At 45.5% G+C, this 12,758-nt stretch overlaps 1 protein-coding gene across 1 annotated transcript in view; it reads right to left on the reverse strand.

The window, feature by feature from the left end:
* Nucleotides 1-1,471: 1,471 nt before the first annotated feature.
* LOC139060230 (cytochrome P450 4V2-like) overlaps nucleotides 1,472-12,758 on the reverse strand; it is a 70,184-nt gene continuing 58,897 nt past the window's right edge. The window contains exons 9-11 of the mRNA XM_070539290.1: nucleotides 9,984-10,050; nucleotides 7,352-7,531; nucleotides 1,472-1,876 (exon numbers count right to left, since the gene is read on the reverse strand). Coding sequence (XP_070395391.1) covers nucleotides 1,683-1,876; nucleotides 7,352-7,531; nucleotides 9,984-10,050 — 441 coding nt within the window. The 3' untranslated portion in view covers nucleotides 1,472-1,682. The remainder of the gene's footprint in view (nucleotides 1,877-7,351; nucleotides 7,532-9,983; nucleotides 10,051-12,758) is intronic.

A 12,758-nucleotide genomic window follows, 5' to 3' on the forward strand; every position in this document is an offset into this window, starting at 1 on the left:
CCGATAGGCATTTTTAAGGGTAACATTACGTCCCGTGTCCCAGTAGGCACATAGCCATTCTGGGGGATTGTCTGGAGGAAGAGTTGATTTTAATGAAGAGAAAGGAGGAGAGGTTGACTTGGAGAGCGTCTCTAGCCTGCTGCTCCTCACTGGGCTAAGGGGAAGTGGGAGATACAGGGAAAGGCAGGTGGTAGGTGATTTTGTTATGGTACAATGAGCTACTATATACACGTTGTCCAAAACGTGGATGGGCGCTGTAGACACATTACAAGCAGGAGTAATCGTGTCGACGTAGAACTTTATCGCGCAAACAAATTTCGCACTGTCTGCACGCCTCACAGGCTCTAGAGGCGATCGTCTAAGCTAGTCTAACGTAGAAAGTTCAAGAGGGACTTTATGGTGCGTTGGGCATGGTTAACTCTTCTCCACGCGCCTAAAATATTTCCTTCCGAAAAGGGGCGGGAGTGCAAGCAGTGAACAATAGGCTTAAGTGTTCTTCGCTCGGCCGCATATTGAGGGCACACGCAAAGTACGCCAGCTATCGTCTCGGCAGTGTGACAGACGCTACAGTAAAGGGTCCCGTTCTCGTCCAATCTTGTTAAGATATCGGTTTGTGTGCGCCACATCGAGCTGTAATCGATGGATGAGTGTTTGCTGGCCTCTCCGCAACCGAACTGGAAGCTGGAATCTCAAAGCAGCGTCAAGTATATGGAAGCACTCTTGCCGATGTTAGGGGTTGTCCCATTGTCACGCCATAGAGGTTTTGAAGGAGTTAGTGAGCAAGACGTTGACGTCATGCCGGGAAAAATTAAGTCTCATAATCTTCCCGTCAGTACATGTGGACCTTCCTTTTGCCTCCGCGTCAGCCTATTCATTTCCAGCTATTCCACAATGGCTAGGATTAGCCAGGAATTGGCTCATACGCAGGGGCCCGAGAATTGGGGTAGGCCAAATATAACTAATTTCAAAGAAACCGTTGAATATCACAGACTATCCAGTTAAGAGGTCTGTATGCGTGACCCTATGAGGTGACAGTGACATTATATATACATGTTTTATGTTGTTATTTATTGCTTAATTACAACAACAGTGGTATCATCACTGGCACTGCTTTGGAGGTCAACATGCAGTGCTTATACGAGCCGGTGCACATATAACTTATCAAGAGGTGTCTCCAGATGGAGCCAACGTTTCGACAAGGGAACTTGTTTTCGCCTTGTACAAACTTTGGCTGCCGCCTGACCATGCTGATGCTGAAGGCGTGCTATAGATGCGAGAAAAGAAAAGAGCGAAATTCAAGCGTAAAAATGAAACAATGTCAGGATATACACGAGATACGCAATAGCGTCCAAGTTTCAAATATTATCCTGTACCTGCCGTTTAGCGCTTGCTACCTGGCAGGTTGATATGAAACAATAGAATGAAAAACAGAAATAAACAACCCGCGAGTAAATGATCCAGGCGTCCTTCATTTTTACCATCCAAATGATTTATTTGATTACACTCAAAGCCCCTGGTATATACAAACGCGCGAAAACTAAAACAACAAACAAACAGCAAAAAACTGCACTGGTGCCACATTTACTGTAGCATAGCAAAAACAATAGTGCGAAAGGAGGTACTAATAGTAGCGCGGTACAAACAATATACAAATGCGTAGTGTAGAAAGAAAGGCTCAGTCTTCACGTTGCTGACACCTGCCACTTGTCGGTGACAGGAGGGCGCCTCCGAAACCAGACGCGCAGTCCACCGCGGGCTTTCACAATGATCTCGTAGCTGACTCGCAATTGGTCGAGCGGGCGCGTCGACTCGACCGAGAACTTGAGCAACAGTTTGGCCATGATCACCTTGGATTCCAGAAGGGCGAATCGCTGGCCTGGGAAGTGAGCAACGACATCGGGGATGTATGACATCGCGTGCCGTACAGTGTTTACCACTAGAGGGGGCCCTAGTATAACTTGAACTGCTTACGTTAGCGGCATGTCATGACGCTGTTCGGTGGAAAAAAAAGCCTGCCTGTCGTACTGATTCTTGTTCATTTTGAAGGCCGGGTAGGCTGGTATAGCTTACTTGCCGACAGCTAGTGCAACAATCGCATAACCCAAAAGAAGTAGCACATATAAACACAGCGTGCCAATTTGCAACTGAGCGGTTAACTTCCGGGCCTGTAAGTTAACATTCCATACTTTCAGATGACCACAGTGCTTCCTGGCGGTCCGATATTTTTTATTGTAGGCCATATATACACGAAATGTGAGAGTGCCGCAAAGACGCAGGATTCCGTCCACCTCCGAAATCTCTGGAGAAGCGCTCTTCTTGCCTGAGTCTCGCTAAGGCGGCACAGTTACAAGAGCAGACATTGAGTTGCAAGGAGGCGGATATTCGCACCAAGTACCTTACACGTGTAGCAATAAATCTTTGGTGGTAGAGCAACTCCGCCGAATGTGTGACAGGCATCTGCAGTCGTATGCCGACGGCTCTGTTGACAAAGAGAATGAAGCTAGTGCAGAGGTGTAGGTTACACCGACTATAAATTGGCTGTCAGACTTGACCGCGGCGTGTCTTCGACAGCATGTCAAAGTGTCGCCGTTGCAGCAGCCTTGGGAGAACTGAATTGCCCACCTTGTTGTTCTCTTTTGAGACAAGGCTGCGCTTCAACTATTACTCCGCGGGTTTACCACTGACAAGTGCATTTAGAGTGCATTACATGTTGTTAAAGAAGTGTAGAAAGTCGGGTTTACCATCGTGTTCCAGTGGGTATCTTCCCATATCGGCGTAGCAGGAAGCGAGGCCATTGAGAGACTGACGCGCGAATCGCCGCAGTTTAAACCAACGAAGAAGGCTCCCCAGGAAGCAGAACGAGAGATGAAAAAGGCCACCTTAAGAGGAAGCTTTAGCTCGGGTGCTCCTATCTAAATACATGCAAAAGGAGCATTCGTTTTTGTGGGCAACCACTGTACCAAATTTGACGAGGTTTGTTGCATTTGAAAGAAAAACTTAAAATGTATTGACTATTCGTTTCGAATTTTTTAGTTAGGTCGTAATTTTTTTTTATTAAGGATTGGAAAAAATCGCAAATGTTCAGAAAATGAAACTATTAAATTCACAACTCTGGTAACTCAGCAATGAAAAACTACATCATAATTATGTGAATTGCATCTAATAGTACATCTAAAGTGGACAAAATTGATATGTTACACATGAATCTGAAAAAAATATAGTAATATGGAAATACAGCTTTTGCAGAACCCTTGTACACAACGTAACAAATTCACGTAAAGTACAAAATGACATATCGAATTTGTCCGCTTTCAATGATCTAACGGATGCCATTTAGAGAACCGTGACTGTTCTTGATGCAGAGCTATTAATTTGTAAACTTCATGCTTCTATTGTTTTCGGACTTTCAAATTTTTCAAAATTCTTTTACCAATATGGAGGCCCTAAATAGAAATTCCGCTTCCAACTATCCCTAAAATAGGCCTTTCTCTCTCAAATACAACAAATTTCATTAAAATTGGTCTGCGGCTTATCTCAGAAAAGCGTTTCTACGTTTTACCTGTATCTGAATAGGCCGTGTCGGAGCTGGGCCCGAGCTAAAGCTTCCTCTTAAGCCACTTCCTTTTGTTGTGGTCTCCACCACCTGAGCATTGTGTGATTAATGGTCTTAGCTGAACTGATGCCGCTCTCCTTTATCGCATCCGCACAAGGTCCATGCAAACTCCAGCTTGGCGGAGCAAGACAGGACTTCGCCGATCATTGAAGTGTCAAGCTCTTGGTTACATCGAACACTACATACGAATTTAGCAGGATGTGTTGTTGGGTAAGTTGGTTCGTTGTATTTGGAAAGTTTTGATGCGCTCTGTAGACAATCACAAGTAAGAAGACGGGACAGGGGCAAACTAACAACTGAGGTTTATTCGAGGGAAACACTTAAATATCAATTCATGCCAGCGCAGGCACATCAGGGTATCATCAGCTGCTGATGATACGCTGACGTGCCTGCGCTGGCATGAACTGGTATTTAAGTGTTTCCCTCGAATAAACCTCAGTTGTTAGTTTGCCGCTGTCCCGTCTTCTTACTTGTGATTGTCTACAGAGCGCATCCAAACTTTCCAAATACTAAATACTAAAATGGCCTGAATTTGAAGCAGAACGTAAGATATTAATTGATGAACTGAAGCACAAGACGGCAGCATACGCAAATGTAAGTGATATTTTGTTTCCGCGAGGACTTTAGGAGCAAGCTGTTTGGGCTCCATTCTAAGGTTCCTCCGTGATACACATTTGGTGAGTGAAGAATGAGCTGTGTGGGGGGTAGTGGTTCGGAAAACGCGCAGCGTATTGAGATCGATGTCAACTTCTTTTTGATGCCTGGTGTTGTTACCGAGGAAGCGTTTCAAACCGTATCGCGGTTGATAGATGGCGTTCAGGCTGAGGAATTGCCGGCCACTATTGCAAGGCTAGGTCCCCCTGCAGCAAGCAAGCGCCCTCCTCCTCCTCCAAGCCTATAGAATAAATCAGTCGCCGTAGTGGCGTTGATGTTTTGACGTTGCGCTGCTACGCCGGAGGGTGCGTGATCAAGGCCCGGCCGTGACGGCCACATTTCTATGGGGGCGAAATGCAAAAATGCTCGTTTACCTTGCCTTGGATGCACGTTACAGAACCCCAGGTTCTCAAAATTATTCCGGAGTCCCCCACTACAGCGTGCCTCACAACCAGACCACGATTTTGGCACATAAACGTCATGAGCTAATTAATTAAAATTAGTCACGGAAAACGCAAGCACAGGAAATGGCGATTTTCAATCATGTCATGCCATATTACGTGATCCCTCCCTGCTAGCAAAGCACGATTTAGCATAAGAACCAACAGAACAACCAGATCAAAGTAAAATTTGCCTTTTCCTTCTTAAGATCCCGGCGTGGTAAAGTCGACTGCTTTCCTGGTCAGGGAAATAAACATGTTGCCCATGCGCATAATCTCGGCGGCTTCTACATTCTCACACCTGATTTGACTGTTGTCTTTACTTACAATGGCATAATCTTCAAATAGGGCCTTGGAACCGCAGCCGCGACAGTACATGCCAAGATGTCCACTTACAGTAATCGAAATATGTAACTATGGGATCACGTGATAGGGCACGGTATAGGCGGTGATAGGGAATCTGGCTTTCGTCATTTACTTTTGTACTTTTTTCGATATTTGTTCCGTAATCTTGGAAATGGATCCTTCTGTTATAAGTGAGTGTCATGAGTGTGGTTATGTGTCTCTTTTGTGTTGTATGGTTATTACGCTATCTGCAGGCAGGTACACGGATTTGTAGAAGTAAGCAACATGAAAACAAATAATTTGTAGAGAAATACGAACAAATAAAACAATAGACGACAATCTCACCAAAGCAGCGTGACCTTCACCTATTGCTAGCCAGTGATGGGCACGGGCTACAAGTTTCATAGTAGGATATCTTTATTTTAAATTAAATGCTGGAGTTGAATTTTCCAAAACTGCACAGTGAATTATAAGGGACGCCGCAGTAGACGCCTACGGATTAGGTTTGGCTACCGGTGGTTCTTTAACCTGCACACAAAACACGGCACACGAGCATTATTGCATTCAGCCCTGTGGGAATGCAGCAGCCGCGGTCGGAAATCGAGCTCACGATCTCGTGCTCAGCAGCGTCACGCCATAGACACTGAATCAGAGCGGCGGATTTTCGCACTTTTGACTATCGCAGGTAAATGCATGCGGCGGTGTACTTGTGGTGTAGCTGCATGTACATGTAAGCGCCACGTACGCGCTGTTTGTACCAGGATGCCTATGCTTACAAAATTTCACGCAAGATGTGCGCGGCTGATTCATATGTATTGCTGAGACGTCAAAAGGTAACGCATGGAAGGGAATGCTAGAGATCAAACAAACAAAGCAGCGATGCTCATGTTGGATGTCGTGCTTCCCGCGCAACGTCTCCTCTCGGCGCGTCTACCTTCCTCTTTGACATTCGCGTCACTTGATGGAAAGGCGGCGTTGCCACCGAAATGTTGAAACGGAAACTTTCGGCTCTAATAAAAGCCATGGAACATGTCATGCAACGACACACAGAGTATGCTACACAATGGGAATGCAAAATATCATTTGGTTCCTTTTTTTTGCTTCTTGAAGAGGAGGATGAGGCGGAGGAGTGTTGCTAGTCACAGGCGGAGCTATAGTCTTGCCACTGCTGCCGGAAATCACTATGCCTGGGCGCAGCTCTTGCCATGTCAGATAGAACCTAAGCCTGCCAGAACGCAACAAGAAAGACTAACGGCGAAGACGACTTTCAGCTGGGCCGCACCGTCCATCGGACGCCATCCATCCCACCTCGTCCTGCTGTACCGCTTTACTCCACCTATATCGCACAGGAATTTGAAGAGAAGCCGAAACATTACCCTCGTAAATATCCAATGCCCTCGCGGGAACAAAATGTCACCTGCGCTCGTGTGCGGAGGCATTCTGCGCTTGAGTCAATTTTATTACAAATTTACGTTGTGTATCAAAGTGACGACGTTCTAATAAATAATGGTCAGCGTCACCTAGAGCTCGATCAGTGCACACACGACGATGATGCGCTACGTCACGTCTTGCACCACCAAGCTGAATTTTGCGCTGACCCTGAGCGGATGCGGCAGAGGAGTGTGGCTTGAGCTATGTGTAGTCTTATGTCACGCAAGGATAGTGCGATGGATACCACAATGAAGTAAAGTGACCTAATAAAGCCTGTATATTCACTATTTTCATCTCCTGAGGAGCCTTCTTCGTTGGTATGAATGCCTGCACTATACGCGCAAGGCTGTCAGCAACCTTTGATTCCTGGTTATTGCTTATCGAAGTTATATAAAGAAAGGGTGTGGTTTGCGTGCACCACACAGGCGTCTTAGGCGCACCGTAGTTTGAGCTTGTATACGAAATCAAATTTTTGTTGGTGAAAAAACAGACACAAACAATTTCATTAATGAAAACACCCCGCTCCACGAACGTATACTACAAGGGGCTTGAATGGAGCTTGCATGCACAGGAAACATTTCTGTTGTATCTGAACATATAAATTTCAATCAAGAAAGAAGGAGGAAAATCGATAATCTGCACTCCTCAAGTCTGTGTGCGTCATTCCAAGCGATCCGTTCCGCTTAGTTCAGCACAACAACCAACCGAATTCCTCACCTTTCTGAGAGAACGAGTGCCATATTTAGGCGCGGAATAATAGTGTGAAAATTACTTTCCGCCCGCTGTAATGTGAAAGCAACAATAACTGTCTACATCTTCGCAGGAGCACAAGTTTGCATCGCGTTGTTTGTAAGCATGCAGTACAAACCTATGCAGTTCTTGGGACCACCAGAGAATGGTAGGTACGAATACGGGTGGCGTGCGGTGAACTCTTCGGTCAAGAACCTCTCGGGAATGAAGGATTCCGGGTCCTTGAAGTACTTAGGATTCTGGTGCAAACTGAACAGGTTGAGGTAGACGTTTGCACCTTTCGGGACTCGGTAGCCGTCTGAAAAGAGCAGAAGAAGGCGCGAGCATGTAATCCGTGTAAATCACGGGTGTTACGGGAAGCATCTGTAGACGCTACGCCATCGTTTCGGGTGTTTGCCTTCATGGCTGTTGGTACAAAGTTCCCAGAGCTGTAGAGCGCGGTAAACTTTAATGAGTACTGTCTATGGGAAACGGTGGTGTTGCAGCTCGAAACGAGTGGTCTCGAGCAATGTTAAGGTCTTTTGATATAATAATTACTTTGTGCGTGTGCCCCGTCAAGCGAATATCAAACACTATTTGACGTCTTAAATCACTGCTAACAATCGCAGCAACAAGTACAAAAATGAAATAGAGACTGTCAATTAGGATATGTACGGCACTTATATATCTTGTTTTTTTTTCAGGATCAACGTTCTCCTCTGGAAATAAGAAAAAAAATTGTGAATGCTATTGTTCTTTTCTAATTGGAACGCTTTAAGTGCATAAACTATTTGACAGCCTAGAGCGCGAAAACGTACGTGGGGCTGAATTTGCAAAACTTTTCGTTCGTTAGTGCTCTTTGCCAATGGCCGCCCGCCTTCGCTAATGATATGTATCAGGATTGACTGGAATTTGCTCCTACGTACAATTTTAGCGTAATTGCATTTTGTCAATACAGGCCTAGGGTACATTTTCACAAAAATGTTCTTGCCATGAAGCTCTTCGCATGCGCAAGTGCAAGCAGATCGGGATGTCGGACTTAGTCTTAACGAAGGTGGCTAGCAAATGGCAAACAGCCCTTCCGCACAAGGAGCATCTTGAATTCGAGTTCATTTAATAAATCTGGGTCTCATCAGGCTTTCTGTTTCTATATGAGAATGGTTTATCATTGGGCAGCTGCACATTTGTTAAAAACCTTCCCTTTCACCCCAGTCGCACCTGTTCTGGCAAAATGGTGTTACTTAAGAACTGCTCTAGCAATGTAAATCCAGGCCATGATCTAGGCCGTGACTCCCGAGCAGTGGCCACCACGTTTGGCTACGAGTCGCGAGCATTCTGCATTGCTATGCACTGCAGGAGGCGATAGATGCCGCCTCAATGCCGAAACACCCGAGGGACGCACTGCTCAGTCAGAAGCGCTGGCTGTGGTGAAGCGCAGGCACCTATAGACGGCTGAGTAGCGCGCATCTATTCTTCAAGATGTCTCTGTATGTACCGGGTTGTTACGTGACCCACGTCCCGGTATACACAGAGCCCCGTTGTGTACAGACGTCGGGCTCATCCGCTCAATTACCACACATGGCGCTTGAGCGGATGGCATGCGGCACAATCGGTGGTGGCTCAATATGACATTTAAGAATGAAGTTGGCATAACATAGACCATTACCAGGACAAATAGGAGAGCGAAACCCAAGCCAGTCGGCTATAGAACCACCAAGAGGCACACCACACATGCTTTCTCGTATGTCTCGCTCAAGTGTAGCATGAGGAGCCTCCCGAAATTGCTTTTTTTTACAGTGCAGCGTTTTATCCCTGTCCTCGCACGTCTTTTATGCTTGATCACACGCATCTGGACTAGTATATTCCAAGCATGTAACTTGGCTTACCTCTTCCAGTTTTCACTTATGTATTCCCTCTATTTAAAGGTCGCAGGTCTTCTTTGGCGGCATTTCATGAACGCGAAGTTCTCACTGCTCACGTGTGGTTGCTCTGCAATATCTCTATAAGCTAATCGTGACGCATTCTGTTTATGAGTTGTTACGGCGTCCTGTCATCAGAAGGGCAGACGGACACCGCCTTCTGGGGGTTTTACAAGATAATTCCTCGCAGTGACATAGCTTACAGGAAGCAAACTAGACAGCCCTTAGCGGTAAATCGCACCGGATGGACTGGTAACTTTCGTACGCGGGCGCCTTCGTTCATTTCCCTTTTCCTGCAAGTTCTATCATTCAAATACACGTGTGCGTGATGGTCACAATTTTTGGCCGCGTTGTGGTGCACACGGGTCTCCAGATAAAAGGCCGCGTACCGCGTCACTGTATTACCATACAATGTCTTCTCCAAACAAAAGCAAACGTGTCGACTCGGCCGGCGCTTCGGCGCACAAGGTAAAACACGTGGACGGCTCTTGTTCGGCAAAACACCTTTGTGAGTGCAGTGTATATATATGTTTTCTGTCGACCACACGTGTCCTCGTGATTATTTTAAACGCGCAAATGCTCAGCCAACTCGGCCTTCCATTCTGTACGTATGATTGTCTGTGTAATGAGAGTTCTTGCTTGCGATGGCTGAAAAATAAAAAAGAAACCTTGTATATTGCACACAACTCTAGTCGCAATTATGACCCTTAAGGAATGAGAAATTTTCTTGCGACTTTGCAAGCGCGCATTTCTTTGTTTTTGCTGTTTCAACCTACACGAAAGGATGCATACTCTGCGTGAGCTTCTCAGACGGGCTTTGAGATAATGAAAAAAAAAACGCGTCAAGCTTACCAATAACCAAGTCTTCTTCCAGGTGGCGTCCAATCAGCGGTATAGAAGGGAACAGGCGAAGAGTCTCCTACAAAAGATGTGAAAATGCCTGTGTAAGAGTTCCTTGGTTTTTCCGGGGATGGCTATCAATGGATTGAACTGCCCTGTTGGCTGTTCTTACCGCTTTGCTTAAATCACCTGCGCAATTCTTTCGAGTTGCTGCCTTTCCATCGAAAGAGTTTCGATCTAGTTCCTCACGACAAATTAATTTTCAAATTAGGATTCCTTGGTCTCCCTAGCTTCCTCAATACTGTATTCCTGCTTACTTAACGGATCGAAATGAGTGCGTAGTGAGTGATGGAGAACGATCTCATCCTCTTCATGTGACTTCCGCCATTCCTCGAGGCAGCGTGCTTGTCCCAGTATTTTTACTTATTTATTGTAGCGACATTGTCCATGTAATAGATTCCACCACTAATATTCGCCTGTTTGCCGACGATTGTATAACTTTTAACGAGGCTAATACAGGTAATGATCAACTAGCACCTACGTTAACCTTAAACAATATTCTTGAGTGGATCAACGAATGTGGGATGAAACCAAACTCTGATAAATCTGTGCTCCTACGTCTAGCTAACAAAAATAGCTCTGAAGTTTTCTTACTCCATTGGCCCAGACCCATTGACTGAAGTGAACGAATACAAGTATTTCGGAATTTTAGTTACTAACAACCTAAACTGGAATAGCCATAGTATCAATTTTGCCTCTTATGCTTTTAGAAAATTGTATCTAACACGCCCATATGCCCAAAGATGCATCCCCTGAAGTGATGTAATAAGCTTATACCACATTTATTCGACCTAAACTGGAATATTCTTGCGTTATTTGTGATTCATTCGCTAAAACTACAGGGTACAGAGAATAGCCATTCGTTTTATTTTTTCCCACAGTCTGCAACCAAGCTTTTGCGCACTTATTAATTTTACACCCTTCACACGAGACGAAAAATACTACTACTGAATTTCCTTTACTCATTAATGAGCCGCAAGCTCTCTATATCCTAGCCCATGCCTCACTCTTTCTACTTCCAGAAAAAACCTGTCATTCCCATAGCCTTACTCTCTCCCATTACCTTGCCAGGACAAACCTCTTTAAGTATTCCGTTTTCCCCAGAACTATATAAGAATGATATGCCATACCTTTCCCCAATCTTAACTCTGCAGAATCACTTGAAACTCACGTTACTAATAGCTCGTTCTAGGTACAATGGCTCTTTTGTGCTGTTTTATTTGTTTTCTAAAGGGTTCATTTTTTGTTATTTTTTATTAGCGTTCTAGTTTTTCGTATGCGAATTTACCAATGTTCCTTGCCCCTCCTGCTTGGGGCACAAGGCTTGCAGTAGGAGGTTAATAATGAAATAAAAAAAGTGGAAGGTGGCAGTTGCCTCTTGGAAAAAAAAAAGCATTGCTTTTAGCACCCAGATGCGTGATTAAACGTAAATAAGCCTCTGAAGTAACGTCCAAGTGAATACGCATGTTTATTCTTTGCCACCAAAGAAATGGGAGAGAGAGAGAGAGAGAGAGAGACAGACCGAGAGAGAGAGAGAGAGAGAGAGAGAGAGAGAGAGAGAGAGAGAGAGGAAAGGCAGGGAGGTTAACCAGATATCAGACTCCAGTTTGCTACCCTACACTGGGGATGGGAGATAGGGGTTAGAAAGAGGACAGAGAGGAAAACGTTAAAAAATACGCACACACGGAGGCACACACACACAAGAGGAGTTCCAGTTAAAGACGTTCACAAAGGCCGGTAGATCGCAAAAAACGCAATAGTGCTTGCACGGCCTTCTTCTGTGACGGTAGGTCCTTTCGATGGTGTAAAATTATTTTTTTTTTCCGATAGTGGTTGGTCGTCCAGCTGGTCAAGTTCGTGGCGAAAGCATTCCCTCTGTGGTCTGGGCACAAAATATGGTCAATCGATTCTTCACGGCCGCAGTGGTCACAGGTTACGATGTCGGTAATCCCTATGCAGAATGCATAGGCTTTGGTAAAGGCAACGCCCAACCACAGCCGATATAAAAGCGTCGCGTCTCTACGGCGAAGCTGTGATAGCACTCGAAGACTTAATGTGGGATAAAGTGAGTACAGTCGCGTGTTTCTTAAATGTGGCTCATTCCATTGCGACGCGGTGCACTGCTGAGCAAGTAGGCGGAGCATCCGTGCTTTGTCAGTTCTAGAAAGTAGAATTGGGACGTGGTGCTCCTTAGTATGGGCTGAACGGGCAGCTTGATCCACCCGTTCATTGCCGATAATCCCACAGTGACTTTGAAGCCACTGGAAGGTTATTTCATGGCCTGCATCACTTATATGGTGTAACGTCTCTGTAATATGAAATATTAGTTGTTCGTGTGGTCCGCGTCCTAAAGGTAACAGTAGAGACAGCAGTGCCGCCTTCGAACCGCAGAATACCGTCCACTTGTGTGGCGGTTCATCACCAATGTGATGAAGGGCTGTAAAGAGCGCTGCGAGCTCTGCTGCCGTCGATGTCGTCGAGTGGGTCGTCTTAAATTTGATTGTTGTAGCTTTCGCTGGTATGACGATTGCCGCCACGGAGCTGTTTGGAAGGACAGATTTATCAGTGGCGGTCCGTAAATCGTCCATTGTCTTCGTACGTCGGTACCTTCGTTCAGCACGTCGTCGAATTGCTCAAAGTCGTTCTAGTTCCATATCAAAATCAAATTCCGTTAGTTTTGAAGAGCATGTGAGAGTACGCATAGTGTCTTGCACCGCGCTCATGATT

The sequence above is a fragment of the Dermacentor albipictus genome, chromosome 1, assembly GCF_038994185.2.
Source record: "Dermacentor albipictus isolate Rhodes 1998 colony chromosome 1, USDA_Dalb.pri_finalv2, whole genome shotgun sequence".
In the NCBI taxonomy this organism is placed as follows: Eukaryota; Metazoa; Arthropoda; class Arachnida; order Ixodida; family Ixodidae; genus Dermacentor; species Dermacentor albipictus.